This window comes from Equus przewalskii, chromosome 5 (assembly GCF_037783145.1).
Source record: "Equus przewalskii isolate Varuska chromosome 5, EquPr2, whole genome shotgun sequence".
In the NCBI taxonomy this organism is placed as follows: domain Eukaryota; kingdom Metazoa; phylum Chordata; class Mammalia; order Perissodactyla; family Equidae; genus Equus; species Equus przewalskii.
Genome location: NC_091835.1, coordinates 75,671,041 through 75,692,289, shown reverse-complemented (window position 1 = coordinate 75,692,289; position 21,249 = coordinate 75,671,041). Strand labels below are relative to the sequence as shown.

Genomic DNA, 21,249 nt, shown 5'->3' with positions numbered 1-21,249 from the left:
ACCCCTACAACACACACACACACACACAGTACTGAGCAGACCAGCCAGAATTCATCCATTCATTGCTTCATCCAATAAATATTGGATCTATTAAGGATCTATTAAGGGTGAAGCTGTATAAGCACTAAGAAATGAGAAAGACATGGTCCCCGTCCTGAGCTGCCTATGGTCTCACGGAGGGCACACATGGTAATCCAGGGCAGAAGGGGGACAGCGTGTCAGGTGAGGAGGAGCTGAGGTGGAGGAAGAGAGAACTGCATGAGCGACGGCACCAAGGGCAGCACCCTGTGACGAGTGCTGGGAATCACAGGCACACGATGTGTATATGCAGGTGTGCACAAGGGTGGTCAAGCCCACAGACAGCATGCACAGTCACAGACACGCACTAACGGAGGCAATCCTCAAACAACACATGAGACACCAAGCACACAGATGGACACATCCATAGGTATACAGATAAACACACGTGAAATACACAGGCCTGGACACACACAGATGCCCACACATCCACACACAGAGCTTCATCCACACACAGACGTGGTCCATGCACACATGAACACCTGCACACAGGTACACGCCTGCCCACCTTCCGGTCTGTGCCATTGAGCAGTATGGTCTCAATGCGGTCATAGAAGGCGTCCACCCAGTAGAGGCGCCCAGCTGGGATGTCCAGGCTCAGCCCATTGGGCCAGAGCACTGTCTTGGAGGTGACGAAGATGTCTCGGTGGGAGCCGTCCATCCAGGCCTTCTCCAGCCGGCCTCGTCGACTGTCCTTTGGGTCTTCCTCCCAATCTGTCCAGTACATCCACCTGTGGGCAGCCATTGGTCAGCACCACACATGCCACTCCGGCCATCAACAGTCTCCCCTGTGATCCCAATCCATGCATGCTGTCCCAGAGCCCCTCACAGGGGTCTTCCTGCCTCCTCGACCCTGGCCCACACATTTCATTCACTCATTCCTCCGTTCAGCAAGTATTTTTTGTGTGCCTGCTGTGAGCCAGGCACAGGTCTGGCATTCAGGGACCCAGCGGAGACCAAGGCAGCCAAGGCTTCTCCTCTCCTGAAGCTCATGTCCCACCCAGGGATATAGACAAGAAACAAGTCAACCAAGAAAGTCACACACATCAGAGAGTGAAAAAAGCCAGGAAGGACAGGAAGCAGGGTGCTGGCATGGAGAGTGACCGGGCAGCAGCGGGGAAGCCCTCTCTGAGGAGGTGGCATTTGAGCTGAGCTCTGAATGGCGAGAAAGAGGTTGATCTGCTATTATCTGGGATTTCTAGGCAGAGGGACTCTGAGAACAAAGCCCGGGGGAGGTGGGGAGGGGGGAATAAAAATTCCAAGGGCAGGAAGTGAGGTGCAGATGAGGTCAGATGAGCTGCAGGCAAACTCCACAGGACCCCAGGCCCGACAAGGAAAGGGGGGCTCACTCTTAGGGCAAGGGGAGCAGCAGAGGGCTCTGAGCTGAGAGGGACAGGATCACATTTCCACGTATGTGTTTAAGGCATCACTCCCATTGCCCTGAAGACAGGGACCCCTTCTCCCCTTTCAGCCTCCCATTCCTGCCCAAGCCTCCAACTTAGGCTGCCCTCCCTGTTCACTTTCTGTCTCATCCCCAGTCTGAGACCCACATAGTCCCCGCTTCTCCCACCCCAGGGTCCTGGGAGGACTCACCCATTGAGTGGATCTACCACAATGGCCCTGGGGTGTGTCATTTTGCCCTCGATCAAGGTCTTGCGGGTCTGAGCAGCTTTCTCCAACCTGGCCACACTGATGGTCTTCTTGGGCCCATCATCCGTCCAGTACAAATTGTTTCCCATCCAGTCCACGGCCACACCCTCCACATTGTGGATGCCTGTGGCGGGTGAAGGGGGCAATGATGGACAGCCGCAAAGGAGGCTCCAAACTGCCTACCTCTGACCTCAGGATGCAGGCACCTTTGGGGAACCTGGCCAGCAGGGTGCAGCGCGCCTCCTGCGCTGAGGTGGTGGACGGGGTGGGGATGGGAGTTGCAGGAAGGGGCTGGGAGATCATTTGTGTTGCCACATCTGTGTAGAGGCACTAAATCTGTCAAACTGTACATGGCAGCCAGTAAACCTCCATGGCAGATGTGGGCTCTCGTGTGAGGGCACGTCTGGGCTTGAGCTGGGGCGGACAGCTGAAACAATGTGCAAGTGGCTCTGGACACAAGGGTGACGCCATGTCCTAGGCCTAAAAATCCTGAGCTAACAGAATGAATAAATTAGGAAGTGATTTTTCACTTAGTCAAAGGCTTCATCTTGAGCTTAAAAAGCAGTTTCCCTGTTTCCCTGGTATAGGGAACCCCGATCTTTTCCTGATGAGGAGTTATTTTGATTTCCCCAAAGTCTCATGATTGCTGACTGCAGAGGTTCTCTGAGCCGCGGTGGGGCTTGGGGGTGGGGAGCAGGGCAAAGGGGATAAGTGCATCAGCCAGACTGATGGTTAGGGAGCCCTGTCCTGGAGGCCTGAGTGCAGGTTGGGGAATTCCTAACACCTGGCAGGAAAGGGGCAGAACTCAGGAGCTCAGAGCCCCCACGCAGATGGACTGTCAGAAGATAATGCGCTGTTGACTTGCCCGAGCAACTCACAGGGAAAAAATGGATTCAATTCACAAAACACAATTTCGCGGGACATGTAAGCATGCAGCTTCTGGTGGAGTGAGGCCTGGCTGCACAGACCCCGTGCGTGCACTCATGTGCTGGTGCACTGCTCCACTTTGAGGCCTCAGACCTCTCTCGGGCTGCATGCTGTACACAGCTCCAGGGCTCAGAGCCAATGGCAGAGAAACCCTGAATTTTCCCAAGGGCTGGCAAGGACGGCCCACGCTGCCTAACTCATCCATCCTCCTGCCTCTTTTAGGCTCAGCCAAGAAGCGGGTCATGCAGGGGTCAATCTGTCTATCCCCTCATCTCCATGCCAACCAGCTCAGCCAGCCAGTCAGCAGGGGACTCTCCATGCTGAGTGGGCAGGGAGAAAGAGACGCCTAGGCCCCAAATCACTTCCTGTCCCAGGTGGGCTGTGTCCCTTGGGAGTCCTATCCGCATGCCTCCAACTTCAGGGGCCCCTACCGTCCTTCAGGATGGTCTCCCGCTCAGTGCCATCAATCTTCTGGCGGCCAATGAGGTAGCTGGTGGTGTCGGCAAAGTAGATGAAGCCGGTCTCAGCATGGAAGTCCAGGGCCCGAGGGTTCATGAGGTTCTCGATGGGGATCATGTGCTCATCTGGGACCTTGGCCCCCATATCCATGCCTCGGATGATACCTGGCCGGCCCTTGCCATACACAAGGAATAGCTCATGTTCCGGCTCTAGGGCAGGCACAAGGAGGGACACAAAGTCAGACATACCTGCACGTGAGCGCATACACAACCACCACCCAGCCTCCGGGGCTGTGGTCCAAGGGGCTGCAATGCCTGGCTGTACTGGGTCAGGGGACATGGGGGTGGCCGTGGCTCTGGGTCATACGGACAGACACATAAACATGAAAGGCCCAGGGGACAATGCCCTAGAAGTTTTACCTGCCCTCTGGGGGTGGGAAATAGGGCAAGAGTAGCAAGAGGTATGTTTTTAGTTAAATGTCCACTGATGGGTAGTGAAACTCATGGACCAAAAGGAGCATCTTCAAAATATGTTGGAATCTGATCACTTTTGACCACTTCCTCTGCTACCACCCTAGTCCAAGCCACATCAATTCTTGTCCACACCACAGAAATAGGTTCCTACCACTTCCCTGCCGCCCATCCCCCAGCCAGCAGCCAGTGGGAGTGAATCTAATCACGTCACTTCTCTGCTTGAAAGTCACCAAGAGCTTCTCACCCCAGTTAGAATACACTCCCACCTCTCCTTCCTCATCTCCCCGCCTCACGAGGCTCAGCGCCCCACTCCGTGCTGTTCTCCAGCAAGCCAAGCTCCCACTGGCCTCAGCCCTGGCACTGTGATTCCTTCTGCCAGAAAGGCTCTTCCTTAAGGTAATCACATGACTCATTTCCTCACTTCAGAGAGCTCGGCTCAAATGTCAACTCCGCAGAGAAGCCTTCCCTCCCTGACCACTGTATCTGATCCGTCATGGCTAACTTTGCTCTGCATATTTCCTTCCTGACACCTACCACCACCTGAAGCTACAGTTATTGGCCTGTCAGTCTCCTCTACCAGACTATAAGCTCCACGAGGCCAGAGACGCCATCTGTCTCATTCTCTGCTGAATCCTCACTGCCAGGACAGTGCCAGACACATAGGACGTGCCTGCTAGATACTCAGCGAATGAATGAAGGAAGGAAGGAATAGGCCAGCTTACGGTCTTCCATGGAGCCTGAGTGGGATAGTGGGAAAAGCCCTGTTCTCGGATGCGGGTTCAAGTTGTCTCTGCCCCTCGTGAGTGGTGAAACTCTGGGTAAGCTCCTTCATCTCCCTCCATCTCAGCAGAAGCAGCCAGGCCGTGGAGAGGCAGATGAGGATACCCTTCCCCCATCCCAGCAGGCATCCCGCCTTCCCTGTCACTCACTCTTGCACGACTTCCCATCGCTGCCCAGGCTGAAGCCGGAGCGGCAGCGGCAGGTCCGAGCCTTGTGGCTGTTGGCCAGCAGGCAGATGTCAGAGCAGCCGCCCGGCTTCCCATACTGGTCATTCTCACAGGCATGGCTCCTCACTGGGGGCAGGTGGAAAGCGGGTCAGGACAGCCCAGAGCCCCTGTGCCCAGGCCTCAAGAAGGCTTTCTGAAGTCTGACCACACTCCCTCCTGCTGTGGTCTTTGTGCCTGCTGTCCCATTTGAGGATTTGGAAGCCACAGGACTGGAATTCCTCGGCCCTGCCAGGACCTAGCCTTCAGATCCTCAGGTAGGGGCTTCCATGGTCAGGGGAGCGGGTCACACAGTTGCCCATGGCCAGGTGCTTCTACTTGAGACCAGCCAGGGAAGTGAGGGGGGCCATCTAGGTCCTGAGCAGAATGGGGAGAAGGGCTCCCCAGGGGTGGGATCTGGAGCTGAGGGGCAGGAAGGGGCCGCCAGGGGAAGCCGGGGTGGGGTAGTCTGGGATTCACAGCTAGGAGAAGCAGTCTCGATATGAGAGAATCAGGGGTTCCCAAAGGAGGGTCCGCGGAGGGGCTGTGGAGCCCTGCTCACCTCGGGGCTGACGCCGCTGGTGGTAGATGTGCAGGGCGCCACCCTTGTCCACACGGGTGACGACCTGGTAGTCAGTGCTGTTGAAGCGGTTCACGCGGATCACGCTCGTCTTCTGCTGGGCATTGGCATTGTCGGAGTTGGTGGCGTAGAGATAATTCTCAAACACAGTCAGGCCATACAGATGCTCGATCTGAGACAGGCAGGTGGGAACGGTCAACACGAGGAGAAGGGAATCCTCCCTCCACCCCTGGAAATCCCCTCAGCTTCTCATCCAAACGTCGTTATTTACATTCCCAAACTCATTCCACAGTTGTCTAACTCCGTGCTTTACTCTGTCTCCTCTGGCTGGAATGTCCTGCTCTTGAGATCTTTGCTCATCAAAATCCCACTCATCCTTCACAGAGCATCTCTTTGAAGAGTTTCTGGAACCTTCTAATGAGAGAGGGTCTCTCCTTCTACCTCCTCCTTCTCCTCCATCTCTCTGGCTGTTATCCACTGTCTGGTGATTTGTGGACTTACCCCACTGGCTCTGCTTAAACCCCTGGGGGCAGGAGCCACGTCCTCCACAAAATCAGGCACACAGTAGATAATGGAATGATTTGCAAATGAATTGGAGTTGGGCCCTAAACTCTGTCCACAGAGAATATTCTTAGCCTGACTCTAGTCCTCAGCTTTGGGAGGTTGAGAGGACAGACTTGCCCAAGCAAGACCTGTAACAGCCCCCACTGCCCACATAACTTATCTAAGGTACCCAACTGTCCCAGTTTGTCCAAGACTAAGGGATTTGCTGGGGGTTTGTGGGACTTTCAGGGCTAACACTGGGACAGCCCTGGAAAAGCAGGGATGGTTGTTCACCCTGATTATCCCAGCATGGAGGTGCCACCTCTGAGGTGGCAAGGCTTCTAGGCTAGGTTCAAGTGCTACTTCTGGCTGTGTAACCTCAGGCAAATCACCTAACCTCTTTGAACCCTGCTTTTGTCATCTGCCAAAAGGGAACTGAGCCATTTACCCGCTCGTCTCCCAGATGTTGTAAGGATTAAGTGATAAAAGGGAAGTAAAATACGTCTAAAATGACTGTTACCATCAGAGTAGGAGCCGCGTCCTCTCCTTTCCTGAAGAGCTCGTGCCACCCCTCCCCACCAGAGGGCTGGGTGCAGCCATGCCCCACAGTGCCCGCCCCTTACTGGGAGGCCCAGAGAATGGCTTCCCTGTGAAGGCTTCTCCCTCACCAGGATGCCCTGGATGATGGTCTGCCGGCCCTTGCCCTCGTAGTCCACCACCTCGATGTAGTCCAGGTAGGCGTCAGCCCAGTAGACAAGGCGGCTGACCAGGTCCAGCGTGATGCCATGCGGAAACACGATCTTGCTATCGACAAGCTTGGTGCGGTTCTGCCCGTCCATGTCACAGCGCTCTACCTTCGGGATCTGCCCGTAGTCAGTGAAGAACACCTTCCTGTGGGCACACGGCCCGTTAAACGGGGTCTGGACTTTGGGCACCCTCCCTTCCCCTCTGGCCTCTGCCTCCCCAGTTGCAGGGCCAGAGCCCCTGCCTGCTGCTCTCACCCCATAGCGGGGTCCAGTGCAATGCCCTTGGGGTTGTAGAGCTCCAGGTCTAGCAAAGTGACACACGTGTCCCCGTTCCGGTTGCAGACAAAGATCCTATCATCGATGTCATCCACAAAGTAGAAGTTGCCCGTCAGCCAGTCAATGGCCATCTGTTCCACGTCTGGAGAGTGTGAAGGAAAGAGTCACGAGAGGAGGTCCTCCCACAGACATGCCCACCTCCTCCCAGAGCTCGTGTGGGAATTACGGCAGCCTCACATTTTACCTCGTATTCTTTGCCATCTTTCCACCTACCTGGTCTCTCCAAAGAGAAGTCTCTGAGTGTCCTCCCACACAGCCCCGCTCCCCATGCCCAGCTCAGGGCGGGCACACGGGGACTTCTGGGTAAGCACTGGCTGGGTGGATGACTGACAAGCTTCCCCAACTCTTGCCCCTCCTTGAACAGGGACCATCTTCTTGGGGTACCGGAAGGCCGTGAGGACAGGTCCATGAGCTCATTCCAGTATTTTTTAAAATCTGTTTTTACTTGAGGTGAGAGCACCTGGGCTGACTAAAGCGCCACACATCTTTGCTTTTGGCTGAAATTTACTAACTTTGTATGGCAAGCTGAGTCATCTCACGCCAGCCAGGGCACTGACTGGGAGCTGTACATGCTGTATGACTTTTAAAAATGGAAAAGCAGAATACTCATCAATAAATCAAATCTGAGAAAGAATGTCAAATATGGGGCCCAGAGAGATGGAAAAGGGAAGGCTGGTGGTGGCAAGAGGTTGGCACCAGTGACATGAGCCCAACTTCCTCTACTCATCCACATCCCCCTGTTTCTTCAATGTCCCTGTTGCTCAATTTCCTCATGTCCTGGGTGGGTAGGAAGGAGTGGGAATAAGATATAGGGCTGGAGGAGAGAAGGCATAGGAAGAGGGCCATGAAAGGACTCTAGGTAAACGGAGGCATGGCTCAGAGAGAGGGGGAGTGTCAGAAGGGTGGGAGTGGGAGAGGAGGATAGAGACCAGAGACCCACACTCAGTCTATGTCATGGGTCTGGAGGAGACAGAAAAGGCCAAAAAGGGACGAAGAAAGTAGGGGTGGGGCAGAGGCACCAGAAGTCTACAAGGCAGGAAGTCTAGGGACAGGGACCCCTGCTGGCGTCCTCTGGGTCCCTCCAGGACCCACTGGCTCCCATCCACCCACTGCCCCCTCCAAAGGCCACCATCAGAAGTGATGCCTCTTGCAAACTGAGAAATTTCCAAGACAGTGACTCCTGGGACCCCTGCCTGGCACTCTGCCATGACCGTTTTCCCCAAAAGGTAAAGAAATCTGGATGACCTGCCTTTGGCTGAAACTTCCCCCCCATTACCTGCACTCAACCCAGTAGGGATGATTCTGCCCCACACAGTGACAGGTAGAATGACTGTGTTCTGCTGAACCCCTCCCTAATCCTCCCTGCTCCCCACAGCGACTCAGGGGCTGTTTCCTAACAGTGGGTGGGGGTGGGGGGCAAAGGGAAAAGGAACGTGGCTCCCAAGGAACTTGGCCAGGCCCTGACACTGACTCACAGTCACAGGACTTAGGCTGGGGGAGGAGGGGAAAGAGCCAATTTGAAGCTATCAAACTAGTTTCCACTTCAGGTCCCCCTGTGAAACCCCACTCCAAGGTGACCGGAGAGAGGCCACGGGGACGAGATGTTACCCTTGTAAGTGTTGATGTACCCCCAAACCCAGCTGCTCTCTCCTCTGGGGCCCCGGGACCATCCCATCCTGACACGGCTGGAGAGCCGGGGCAGAGCAGCCTGGGCAGTGTGGGTCCCAGGTCCTGTAGGTGGAGGGCCTCGTGCAAGGACCAGGCGATCAAATTGCCCCCCACACTGTTACCACAGAGAAAATGATTAAAATGAGCACTGCTGGGCCGCCTCCAGAGGAAACCAAAGCCCCAAAGTGGGGGACCTGCCGCAGCCCCAGGCAGCCAGCAGGCAGCTGGGTTGAAAGGCAAATAGGACCGTGTGCCCTTGACTTGGCGGGCATGGCGGGGGATCTGGGGGCTGCTGGCATGCAGAGGAACTTCACCATTCGAGGCTGTTTCCCGGTACCAGCTGGTGCAGCTGTGTCCTTCTCTCCAACTTCCTGAGGCTTCCCTGAGTCACTGTCCAGCTCCAGGGCTGGCAACACCCTGCCCTGGCTCCCCATCCACTCTTCCCTCAGCAAGAGGGGAGGAGAAGGAAATCTGCAAATCCGTTGCCCCATCCCAGGTGCAGCGACACAATCACCTGCCAAGCCCGGGATGCGGCTGACCTTCGAGCCTCCCTGGTGGCCTGGGTTCCCTGCTGATTCCAGGAAGGAAGGCAGAGGGTTTGTCCCTGCTCTCAGTTATTTACCCTTGGTGGGTCCCCCCTTCCACCTTCCACAGGCCAGGCAGGGCCCCACTCAGCAGGCCGGTGAGGAGTTGGCAAGAACTGGAGTCCCCAGCTCAGCCTGGCCTCCCCTTTGGTATTTTTGCAGCTGGAGACTATTAGTTGCAAGCAAAAAATCCTTTGTTATCCAACCCCCTCCACCACATTATTTTCCTCTCTCCTAAAGTCCAGATTCCTCTGCCCGCGCCACCTCACACACTCACACACATGCACACACTCACATGCACACATACGCTTGGTCACTCATACCACTCCAAGGCCAGTGTAGAGAGCTGGGTTCAGGCTGGGAGAGGGCACCTTCCCTCCCAGGCTCTCCCAAAGGCAGTGTCTGGGCCACTGCCCCCTGTTTCATGGCACAGGAGGTAAGTGGAATCCTGGGCTTCTGCCTGGAGGACCTGAGCCTTCTGGCCCCAGACACCCTTCTGTCCCCTCATGGCCCCGCCTTCTCAGGGCTGACCTACCACAGAGCACCCTCCAGAGGGGCTCTGGCCAAAGGCCTCAAATCCTGAATACAGGAGAAAGTCCTTTAAACCCAGGGGGAGGAAGCCTGTGTTGTGGGAGGAGTTTGGGGGTGATCTGGGGGCCGAGAAGTTGAGGATTCCAACATAGAGAAGGAGGCTAGGAAGCTGGGAGGGGGATGAGACAGTCAGAGGACAGACCACAGCCTGCCTGTGATGTCGCAAAGGACTTTCGTTTCCAGGCCCCAGAATAGACCTGAGGTTTGTGTCTGTGACTTGAGTCCTCCTTGCACCCCCACCCCAAGGCTTAGCACCCTGTGCTCCCCACAACTCCAGTTTTACTCAACTTCTCCATTGTCCACATTGTTCAAGAGGCATTTCTCTAAATAGCGGCTGCTTTTTCAAAAACAACAGCCCCCACCCCATTCCCAGGAAGACCCTAGCTTCAGCTGCAGGATTCCAATCACTCTCCCTAAAATAAATCTGGGGAAGGAAGGGAGCCTGTATGCCCTTAGAAAATATCCCCCAACATATCCACACACCAAAAGACTGTAGGATGGGGCACCAGGTCCCCAGACGAGGAAGGAGAACCCCAGTTCCACCTTAACCATGTCTCCAGTGAATGCTGTTTTCTGGCCCTTATCCTGGGACTCTCCCGTCACTCTGCTCTTCCCTGGGCCCAGGTGGACTCCAGACACTTATGGTCTGAGATTGGATCCTGGTGTTCTGTCACCTTCCAACTGTGGGACTATGGGCAAGTTACTTGATGTCTCTGAGTCTGGGTTTGCTCTTCGGTAAAATGGCATGGTACATTAACAGCACTGAGCATGGGGCCGGGTCAGGCACATAATACCCACTCCACAAATGGGAGCTGTTGTTCGTACCATCGTCCCCCCTCACGTCAACCCCATCCTACCAAGTCACCATCTGTGCCTCCAGCCAGAGCCCTGTGGCCTCCTGATGAGGGGAGGGCCCTTCCAGGTGGGAAGTTTGGGCCTAACATCTACTATTTTTCAAGACTCAGTGCAGGCCCCCAGAAGGAAGATTTCTGTCTTACAGGCTCCCAGACACCCCAGTAGCTCCTTTTTATCACAGCTGTTCACCTGACTACAAATATTATATGAGTAGGGTGCTATCTTGCATCTTTTTCCCCAGCTCCTGACACACATGTACTGATTCATTCAACAAATATTTGTTGAGTACTGAGTCCTCACTCTGTTGTCCTAGAGCTGGGACATCACTTTTTCCCTTCCCTTCTACTGCCAGGATCCTCCTTCTCTGGCTTGGGATGCCCCAAGACCGAGGGAGAAGATGTCTGTCTGGTAATCCTCCTGCTTGTCAGAGCCACTCAGGGAGAGAAGAGCGCTGGGGGAGACGATCAAGAGCCTGGGGCCTTCGCAGGTAGGGAGGAGACGGCCAGGCAGGCCTGGCAGAAGCTTTGCTAAATGGCACGTCCTCACGCTCCCATTTCCTGCCAGATCCTGACTTCAGCTCTTCTTGTTCCACCAGCAAGTCCGAGGTTCAGCCACATCGCGTCACCTCTGTCCCCTGGGCCCCCTTCCAGCCCTGCTGGGGTTTACGGGGTTTATGCCCCCCTCCCTTCCCCTGCCTGGCCCAGCTCCACCAAGTCAGTCAGTCCCAGGTCCCAGGATGAGCCTCTGGATTGTGCAATTCTGATTCAGAAGCAGAACCAGGGTCTCCCCACTATTGAGAATCCTTGCTGGGCTCTAAAACACATCTCTCTTGCTTAAGTTACTTCCTTTGGCTTGAAAACAGGGAGGGGGGTGTTGGGAACAGGCTGGGTGGAGAGGCAACTTCAAGGAGACAGCGGGGGAGGAGAGGACAGGGCTGGAGCTGTGCCGGGAGACGCAGGGCTGGCCCTCGCCAGGAAGAGGACGAAATGATTAGGAAATTCGGAGTGGAAGTGGGAAGCGAAAGCACCAGGATGTGGGGGGCCCAAGGCCAAAGAGAGGGCTGGCTAGAGCCCCCTAACATTCTGACACACTGTGGGTGAGAAAGGCCACGGAAGGGGGTGGCTGGCTCCCATCCCTAGTCTGGAAGTGTTCTGTAGGCAAGGCTGAGAGGCCGAGAGGGCCTGGGGTGCCCAGTTCGGTGAGAGGACAGCTCCCCGTCCCGCTGCAGAAGCCACTTCCTCAGAGGGGCTGCTCTCTGCTGCATCTCTGCCTCCCCTCTAGACAGATTATGACCCCATTTCCTGTTAGGATTTTAAACACACACACACACACACACACACACAGAAGGAAAGAGGGAGGGAAAAGTGAAGTTGGCCAGCTGGACTTGGGGACCCATTTCACAAGCTTGCTGCCTGCAGCCTAGGGGGCCTTTTCTGGGCCTCCCTGCCTACCTCCTCCTTCTCAAGCAGCATGGTACAGGGAAGAGACCCTAGGACCCCCAAGGACCCCTCTAGAGCATCCTCTCCTACATAGTCTAAAACTAAGTGACTTCAGCAAGCTTCATGTCCATCAAGGCCCTATTTGCAACCTCAGAACCACCCCTCACCACACACACCTGCCCAGGCCCCACTCTTGCAGCCTGCCCTCATTCTCTCCCCAGTGGAAACATCCTCAAAGCTAAGGGAGGACAGGGCAGAGGAGTGCAGCCCAGACGCTGAAGGACTGGGGGTGGGGTGGGGTCAGCAGACTTGACCTCCAGCCCTGCCCAGGGGTAGCCCTGCTGGGGGCTGGATGGGGCCTGAGGGTTCTTGAGAGGGCGCTCAGAGGTGGGGGGATAGGGTGGTCAGACCAGGCCCGGTTCTGGTAGCATCAGGCCTGTTGACTCCTCTGGGCCTCAGTTGCCAGAACTTTAGTCTTTTGGGTATCACTTCCAAAATGCTTGCCATCTTTATATACAGCGTGCATAATCAGTTACTTACTATTTCTTTAAATCAACTCACTTTCCTTATTTTGCTACACCCTAAACAATCTATGAAATCATAGATTCGATATGCTGGTTACAGGAGTTTCCTAATGGGTATTAAATAAAAACATAACTATAACAATAAAAAAAAATTCATGTCCATGTATGACCTAAAATCAAGGCGTCTGGCTTTGGGAAAGGCAGTAATAAAACGGAGGGCTCAGCCTCGGTCCTCGCCAAGGGTCTCGTTGCTCTCACTATCATGTTCTCCAGTCACGGAACCAGAGTCCTCAGAGACCTCCCCGTCCTGGGGGGACAGTGGCGGAGGGGAGGATGGGCCCTGGGGTGACATCCCAGGACGGAGGGGAAGAGATGAGGGCTGAGTCCCCAAGACCCATGCCGATCCAGGCCAACGAAAGATGCGCTGAGGAAGAAGGGTTGGCAGCCCGGGCTCGGTTAAGGGAGGAAAGCGCGAGCGTCCCCACGCGCACACTCACTCACACCTTTCAGACCACATGAGGACGTCGGTCAGAGCAGGTCTGGCTCACACACGCCCCAAGACCCACGTGAAACAGGCTCACTTCCTGGCCTCCTTCCTTCTTTCTATTCTATTTATGTTCCAGAGTTTTCTCTGGGGCAAGCTCCCCCTTCTTCCCACACTAGCAGGCGGGCTTCTCTCTGCCTGGCCTCTTGGCCCCTCTCGGCCTCTTGGCCTCTGGGCTCCAGCACCTCTCAATTGTCAGACTCCTCCCTCCTGCATGGGGCTCAGCCTAGGAGTCCGATGGAGGCCACAGTCATAGCCAAGAATGGGATGACTGCAGGGAGGGCTCCCCCAGAGGGCAGAGAGAAAGCAGGAGAAAGCAGCAGCCTTTCTTCTTCATCCCCCTGGGGGAGCTAATTACAGGCCAGCAGCCCACTGCACAGGTGAGTGTCTGGGACCAGACACCCGCACACCAGGGCAGGCTATTCAGCCTCTCCTGGGAAAGGGGATGAACTGGGGATGGGGGGAGGGTGCTAGGGGGAGGGACACTTCTGACATCCTCAGCTCAGGGCCCATAATTAGTTTGTGGGATGGGAGCAAAACAACCATCCTCAGGGTGACAGCCAGACATTCAGGCGGCATGGGGCGTGGGGTGGAGACAGGGCAGGAAGGAAGGGCCAGAGGCTGGGGCAAGAGGAACCCACTCATTCACCCCATTAGTATTTCTCCCCAGAACTCTGGCCTCTCTGGCCTCCTGGACTCTGCCCCAGAGGGGCCCCGTGAATCTAGCAGACTGGGAGGCAAGGCTCTGTTTGCCAAGGGAGGGGGGCCTGCTTGAGGTTATTTCCTGCTTCTCCTTGGGAGGAAGGCAGGAGAGGGGCCAGGCCAGAGCAAAAGCTGAGAAGGCTCCATCAGGGCCCCTCCACCCAGCCACCTACCCTTGAGCCCGTCATCTGGCCCTGAGGCAGAGCCAGGGAGGGAACTGCCCTAGCTGTCTGCCCAGACAGGCCTGTTGGGTGGAGCCATAGACAAGGAGCAGGGAGAGGGCAGCTGTCTCACGGGGTTTCGCCCCAATCCTACCCTATCTGCCATGAAGATCCTCGAGCTGCCCACCCCTCAAAAGCTCAGGCGTGGCAGCCCCCAGCCCAGTAATCCAAGGAGGACATATGTCTCATCACAGGTGAGCCTTGGTCACCAACAGCCCGAAGACACCATTGGGATGCTCCGGAGGGACTAGAGCCGAGGTGTGGACCATATGATGAAGCTGCAGAGGGTGAGGGCTCCCAGAGGAACCCCTGCTCCCCCCAGAACTAAGCCCTGTGTCCTCCTGGGACCTTGGTCTTCTATGGGGATCATCATACAGAACCCAATGAAGGAATTTAAAGATCTTCTAGACAGGCCCGAAGTTCACAACCCTAAACCTCGTGTGTGCTGGCCTCTAGTCACCTCCAGCTTTCACTTCAATTTATCTGACGTGAACAGACAAGCTCAAACCCATTATGCAGATTAGAAACCAAAGCAGAAACAGGGAATTCTGGTTTACTCAAGGTCATAGATCACGTTACCCTCTCCCTGGGGGTCAGATCAGCCACAGGCCAGAAGTCCCCTCAGCCCTGTGGTGCACTTCCTGGAAATGTGATGGTGCCAGATGTTTTGTTTGTTTATGTAACAGCATCTGAGATGAGCAAGACTGCTCCAGGCAGTGGATCTATGCCCTAGCCCATCCCCAGTGTCAGCCCTTCTTCCACCCTAAGACACCAAAGTACAGCCTAGCGAGGGAGCCTGAATGGAAACATCTGGATATCAAAACGCTCGCACAGCCCCAGCGCTCACTGCTCCTCTTCTAGTCTCCTCCACTGCCCCCCAGAAACAGCTGCAGGACCCCTGCACCCAGACTACAGCAGGGAGTCCACTCTGCCCCCAAGGGAAACGGTGGAACATGGAGACAGACCCAGCCAGACCCTGGCTCCTTTGCCCTCAGCCACAATTTAGCAAGGCTCCCCCAGGCTCCAGGCCCCTTCTTTCCCTTGTCCTAGCTCCTGCTGTGCGGGAAAGCCCCTCTCAAATCTAATCAACGCTGCTCTTTCTAAGAAGGGACAGTCCCTGGTCTCTGGAGATTGACCAGTCATTGCCCTCTTAGCCCTCACTTCTCCTGCTAGGCCTTCCTTAGCTCTGCACCGGAAATATGGAAGCCATCCAGAGACTCGACCCAGAGAGAGGGGAGGAAACACAGCTATGACTCCGCCTCTGTCCCAAACAGGCGTCATCACGTGCAGCCCCCTGCCCTGGCCTCAGTCGGGGGCTTCTTGTTTAGGCTCCCGCCCCACAGAGGGGTGGTCCTGTGTAATCCTCTGCCTCTCTCCCAGACAGGCTCCATCCTGCCATCTCTCCTGCCCTCCCCAGCCCTCCAAGCTGGAGACTCACGGTGCAGGCTGAGGGAGATGTTGATGGTGTGCTCATCCACGAAGCCCTTCAGGCCTGGCATGCGGGCACACTTGAGCTGCGTCTGGGCAGCACTGTCCCCAACGTGTACCCAGCACACGGTCTCGTTGGCATAGCTGAAGTCCATGGCTGTGGTCTGCCGCGTGCTAGTGGGTGTGATGGTAGACACCTGGGTCCCACTCAGGTATGTAGCCAGGATGTTCTGGGAGTTGGCAATCAGCAGCACAGCAGGCCGGTCTACTGGCTCTGCAGATGGAGGAGAGAAGCGTGGATGCAGCAAAGAGGCCCTAGGACCTCATCAGGGAATGACGCTGAGGGTGCCTAGCACTGAGGCCCCAGGCAGCCCCACCTACCGTTCTTGGCCTTGCAGGAGCGGTTGTCTGGCTGCAGCAGGTACCCTTCCACACAGCCACACGTGAAGGAGCCGTCGGTGTTGGTGCACAGCTGGCTGCAGGTGCCGTACACCGAGCACTCGTCAAAGTCTGCCGGGAAAAGGGCAAGAGCATGGTCACTTCCAGCGTGACAAGGGCAGGGAAGTGGGTGCCCTCAGATACCACCAGTGGGTGTGTCCACACCTACAGCTAGTTTGGAGGACAATTTGGCAGAATCCATTACAACAGGAAATGTGCAAACTGTATCACCCAGCAAGTCCAGATGTGGAATCTACCCTAGAGGAATATCCACACCCGTGCACACCATCCGTTCGTTCAGAAAAGATTTCTTGAATATCTACTATGTGCCAGGGACTGTCCTAAGCTCTGGGGATCCGTCTGTGAGTAAAACAGATTCAAATTGCTGCCCTCATGAAACTAACATTCTGATAATGCAATATTGTTATTAAAATAATAAATAAAACAAAAAGGTAAATTATATCTTAGAGGTGCTGGTGCAATGGAAAGTGACTGGTGTTATGGAAAAAAAATCAAGCAAAGAAAGGGGACAGAGAACGCAGGCGATGGGGTGTGACTTTAAAGAGGCCAGGGATGGCCTCCCTGAGAAGGTGGCATTTGTGCAAAGACTTGAGGGAGGTAAATTTAAAACAGAAAAGTTGCATTGTTTGTGACAGAGAGAAACTGGGAATATCTTACTCATCAATAGGGAGATGGCCAAGTAAACTGTGGTAACAGTCATACAGCACAGCGGTTTTTGAAAGAACGAGGTAGATCTCTACATATTAACACGGAAAAATCTCCACAACATACTGAGTGAACAAATTGAAAAAAGATATGACCAGTATGATATTTATGTGAAAAAGAGCACACGCCCATCAACAGTACTTTCACTTCGATCTTCCGTGGGTTCATGTGTACAAATGTACAGAGAAATGCCTGGAAAGAAGACAGCAAACTGATAACAGAGTTGACCTCCAGAGAGATGGGAAAGGGACCAGAACTGAAGGGGATTTGACAAAGGGGACTTTGGTTTTATCTGCAGTGCTTTAATTTTTTTACAAGAAAACTCACATTTGACCTATATAATTTTAAGATGAATTTTTAAAAGTCTGGTGGAAGCAAGTGCTTAGGGCTCCAGTCGCGCCCTGGAGCTGTCGGGCATGCGGCCACACCTCCTCTCTGGCACCTTCCATCTTGTTTTCCCAGCTCAGCCAGGCCTGCTGGCCTGCCCCCCGGCCTGCTCCAGCACACAGTGCCTGCACCCACATACCTTTACAGGTCTTGCCATCCGCCTGCAGCTGGAAGGTGTTGTTGCAGTAGCAGGTGGGTCCGTTGAGTGTGGGGACACAGTGGTGCTGGCAGCCCAGGTGAGAACAGTGGCCTCGGAGCTCTGTATGGGGCAGGCGACACACACTCAGGCCCACAGACCCAGCAGCCACACCCAGACTGCAACCTTCCCCCGACTCCCACCAACCCCTCAGAAACCACCTCCAAGTCTACGGTGTGGATGGGCTTAGGAAGCATCCACTGTATTTTGCAAGTGAGGAACTGAGACGTGGAGAGGGTGTGAGACAGGCCCAAGGTTACACGGCCAATTACGGCTTAGAACCCACATGTCCCTGCTCTGGCTGCTCTGGACTCCCTCAGTCCCCTTGGAGAAGGGTTCTGGTAGTTTGTTGGGGTCAACAGGGAGCCGGGACAGTGAGTCTCACCCCTCCATATGCCTCTTGTCTGCACTGCCCAGGGACTACAGTGCTGGCTTCAGGGCCGAGGGTGAAGAGTGGGCATGGAATCAAGGCTTTCCCCATGGGACCCCAGCTCTGGTCGGAAGCACCCCTCCAACCCATCCCTTCAGGCCTGGAGGCCTCAGCGAGAAGGCCCAAGGTCCTGGTGGCGGATGGGAGGAGCAGCAAAACTGGATCCCTCGCGATCCTTCTCTAATCTTTCTCCTGCCACTGACCCACTTCCACAGGGGAGACAGACAGGAATGAGACAGGAGCAGGGAGAGGTGGGAGAGCAGCTGCCCCCCCAGACCAGCGACCCAATTAATGGCCTTGCGTGGGGCCAGGCGGCCTGGCCACAAAGACCCTTTTGTCCAGCTGCCTCACACCCCTGCTCCCCCCACCTAGGAGCTCAAGCTGCCCAAGATGCTAAGAGGTTCAGAGGTACTAAGCCTGCTAGGAGGAGCTGGGGTGGGGGGCAAGGCCCCACTTATTCCTTCTCCCCTCCACCTCCACCTGTGAGCCCAAATGTGCTGCCTGTCCAGGCTTCCCCAACAAAGGAGGGAAACAGTGTTTGTTCTGGAAAATCTAGAACAGACTTTCTCTTCTGGATATGGGGCAGAGGGGAGGAGGAGGTCCAACTTCTGTAATATCAGAGAAGGGAGTTCCAACTTTTGAGGCTTTTGAGGTTCTTGTTGTTTTTGATATTGAAAAGGTATTCAAAAGGAAGGGAACTTGAACACGCCCCATCGGTAAGAGGGGGTGTGCGCAGTAACTGAAGTCAGCCCCTCGGCCCACACTCTGCATCGCATCCCAGGAGCTTCAGACAAAAACATGCAAAATCAACCAAAGAAAAGGATGAAAATCTTCCACGAACTCCCTTGCTCCACACTCTCTGCCCTCGGTGAACAGGATCCACATGTCTCCTCCCACAGGCAGATGTTTTCTGACATGCATACAGGCACAGGACACGGTCCCCACCCTGGGAAGATGGCCCCCCACCCCCGGGCTTGCTGGGGCCTCACAAAGCCTGGGAGACCTTGAGGACAGCAGAAGGGAGAAGTCACTCTTCCCTGACTCGCAGGCCAGGGCTCCGCCTCCCCCCATGGGAATCCTCCCCCATTGCTCACATGTGACCCCGACTCTCCCTGGCCCGCGGGGACCTTAAGGGGAAGAACAGTGGGGCTGGGAACCCGAGCCGCAGGTGGGAGGGAAGTCTGACTTTTCATCCTAAGGTTCCCTCCCAGCCTGGGTGACTTTCCCATCAAGCAGCTTTGGGATGCCTCAGAGATCTGCCGTTCCTGGGGGATGTCTCAGAGGCACTGGCGGGGAGGCAGGTGAACAAAACTCCAGACCCCAGCCCCAGCTTCCATCAGCATCTGCTCTTCTCTGTTCACACTCAGGTTTCATGTAAGAAACCATTTGAAGAAAGGACCCCCCTATCTATAAAAGAAAATTATGAAAATACGGATCTAGTGTAAAGCTCTCATTTTATAGGTGGGAAACTGGAGTCTGGAGAGGGGTAGTGACTTGTCCAGGCACACACAGCCAGAGAGAAGCAGCCAGGCAAGGCCCATACCGAGGCCCACAGGGCTGCTGACCAAGCCCTACGCCCAAAGAGCCCACCCATTTGGGCTGCTGTCTGGTGGCAATTCTGTGCAGGGAAACAAGACAAGGCCTCACCCCCACTGAAGGTGTGAGGACAGTCCTCGGACAGCGGGCCTCCAAACCCATCAGGTGCCCGGCTGAGAACTCACCGCATCCACCTGGGACAGGGGAGGTGGAAGAGCCCTTACCTCGGCAGTGGGGGCCCTCGTCCGAACCATCTACGCAGTCCTGGACCCCATTGCAGAGGCGGGACATGTGAACACACAACTCGGTGCCCAGGCAATTGTGCTCGTTCGGCTGACATCGCTGAGCTTTACTCTGTGGACCTGGGGGCAGATGGAAAGGCTAGCGTGACCAAGCTGGCTATAGTGGCCATCTGGCCACATATCACTGGGGGAAGGGACTGAGACTGGGGTATCAGACACCTCCATTTTTTAGATCTCAGAAGGCCTCAGGGGCTGTTTATAGACTCTTCCGTGCCATTCCCAACAGTAGCCACACACCTGGGAGCAGCCAGGTGGAGGGAAGAACTGGGCCTTCAGCAAAGAGTCCGCTCCCCAAATGCCCCACCCCTATGTACGCCAACACCTCAACATTCTACACTCAGGAGACAGCTCAGGCTAGAAGTGAAAGGTTTTAATGAGCTGAGGAAAGCAGAGTCCATGGCAGAGAAGCTCAAATGATAAAGAACACCTCCTTCCCATGGCTCCCTGGGTCACTGAGCCTGGGCGTGAGAGTGAGACCACGTCTTCTAGAATGGCACTGCCCAATATAGAGCCAGTCATATGTGGCTATCGAGCACTGGAAATGTGACTAGTTCAAACTGTAAGTATAAAATACATACCGGCTTTTGAAGACTTACTATCACACACACAAAAGAATGCAAAAGATCTCATTAATAATTCTATATGAATAATATACAGGAATAATATTTTGGATACATTGGGTAAAACAAAATTAAAATTAATTTCACATGATTATTTTCTCCTTTTTTAACGTGGCTCCTAGAAAATTTCGAGATTGCATGTGTGGTTTGCATTACATTTCGCTATTCTAGACCCCCAACCCCAGAGCAACCCGCTGGGGGAAGGATTTGGGAAGGGTCAAAGGTTGTGGCCCACTGGTGATATCTCTGGTACTTCCTTTGTTGTCCAAGAAGATGGGCTGGGGGGCAGCAGGGTAGAGCTCCTCAGGGAATCCTAAGGAGGCCAGGTGGGCTAGGACCACTGCCCCTGGCTCCCAAGTCTGGACAGTGTGTGAGTGACAGCAACTGTGTGAGTGCACCTATCCACGTGCGCCTGGGTAGGAGTCTGCGTGCACAGGTGAGCGAGCTGTGGAGGGTGGAGTGGTGTGGAGGGAGGGGCCTCTGTGAATCTCCATGTGTGCTGGCGCTTCTGCTCTCAGGATGTGCATTTCCCTGTCCTTCTGGGAGTGAGTCTGGGTTGGCTTGTGAGTGTCCAGGGGCACTGGTCTGAGCGCAGGTTGTGTTTCTGCATCCCCATTTGAGAGTGTGACTCTGTGCTGCTGTGAGAATGCGTCTGTGTCAGCGTCTGCCTTTGTCTGTGTATGCCGGGTGGGGGGATGAGTCAGTGCCCAGGAGGGGCAGTCAGTGAGTGTGATGGAACCAGGAGTGGGTATGAGTGGGGACAGTGTGGGGACGTGTATAATGTGGGGTTTGCATCAAACTAAAGGAAAAATGGACAAAAAGAGCCAGATCCAGCCCCTCTGCCTGGCTTTCTTTACCCTAAGTCAGAAATGTGGGCCGGAAAGGTGGCATCAAACAAGAAGAGTCCAGGCTGAACCACGCTCACCATAGAGACTCTTACAGAATAGCCACGGCCCCTGCCCCTCCGGAGCAGGTTATGGGGGTGAGGCCGAGAGAACTGGTGGCTCCCTTTCTGCCCCTAAAATTACCCCTGACAGTTATGAGTGAGGACAGGGGATGGGGCTGCAGCAGGATAAACCCAGGAGAGACAGGAGAGACAGATCTGGGAGCACAGGGCTGCCTAGACCCTGATCCAGATTAGCTGGGCAGGAGAGAAGCTGAAGATGGAGACCCTACCACTCTGCCAGCTGCCCAGGACTCTGGGGTCCTGCCAGCAAGTCCTCCACCCCCCACTGGCAGGGTAAAGGCTGGGTGGGGACCTTTCTCCCAGTTTAAACAGCTGC

At 55.1% G+C, this 21,249-nt stretch overlaps 1 protein-coding gene and 1 long non-coding RNA gene across 2 annotated transcripts in view; one reads left to right on the top strand and one right to left on the bottom strand.

Moving 5' to 3' along the window:
• The window catches only part of LRP1 (LDL receptor related protein 1), a 78,612-nt gene that overhangs the window by 47,335 nt on the left and 10,028 nt on the right, over positions 1-21,249 (bottom strand). The window contains exons 3-13 of the mRNA XM_070621763.1: positions 19,269-19,406; positions 17,022-17,141; positions 15,713-15,841; positions 15,342-15,605; positions 6,695-6,857; positions 6,362-6,584; positions 5,133-5,322; positions 4,517-4,660; positions 3,087-3,323; positions 1,672-1,852; positions 587-809 (exon numbers count right to left, since the gene is read on the bottom strand). Coding sequence (XP_070477864.1) covers positions 587-809; positions 1,672-1,852; positions 3,087-3,323; positions 4,517-4,660; positions 5,133-5,322; positions 6,362-6,584; positions 6,695-6,857; positions 15,342-15,605; positions 15,713-15,841; positions 17,022-17,141; positions 19,269-19,406 — 2,012 coding nt within the window. The remainder of the gene's footprint in view (positions 1-586; positions 810-1,671; positions 1,853-3,086; positions 3,324-4,516; positions 4,661-5,132; positions 5,323-6,361; positions 6,585-6,694; positions 6,858-15,341; positions 15,606-15,712; positions 15,842-17,021; positions 17,142-19,268; positions 19,407-21,249) is intronic.
• Positions 13,059-15,543, top strand: LOC139083630 (uncharacterized). The gene is made up of 3 exons (XR_011540504.1): positions 13,059-13,360; positions 14,098-14,190; positions 15,288-15,543. It is a non-coding gene; the product is annotated as an uncharacterized lncRNA (long non-coding RNA).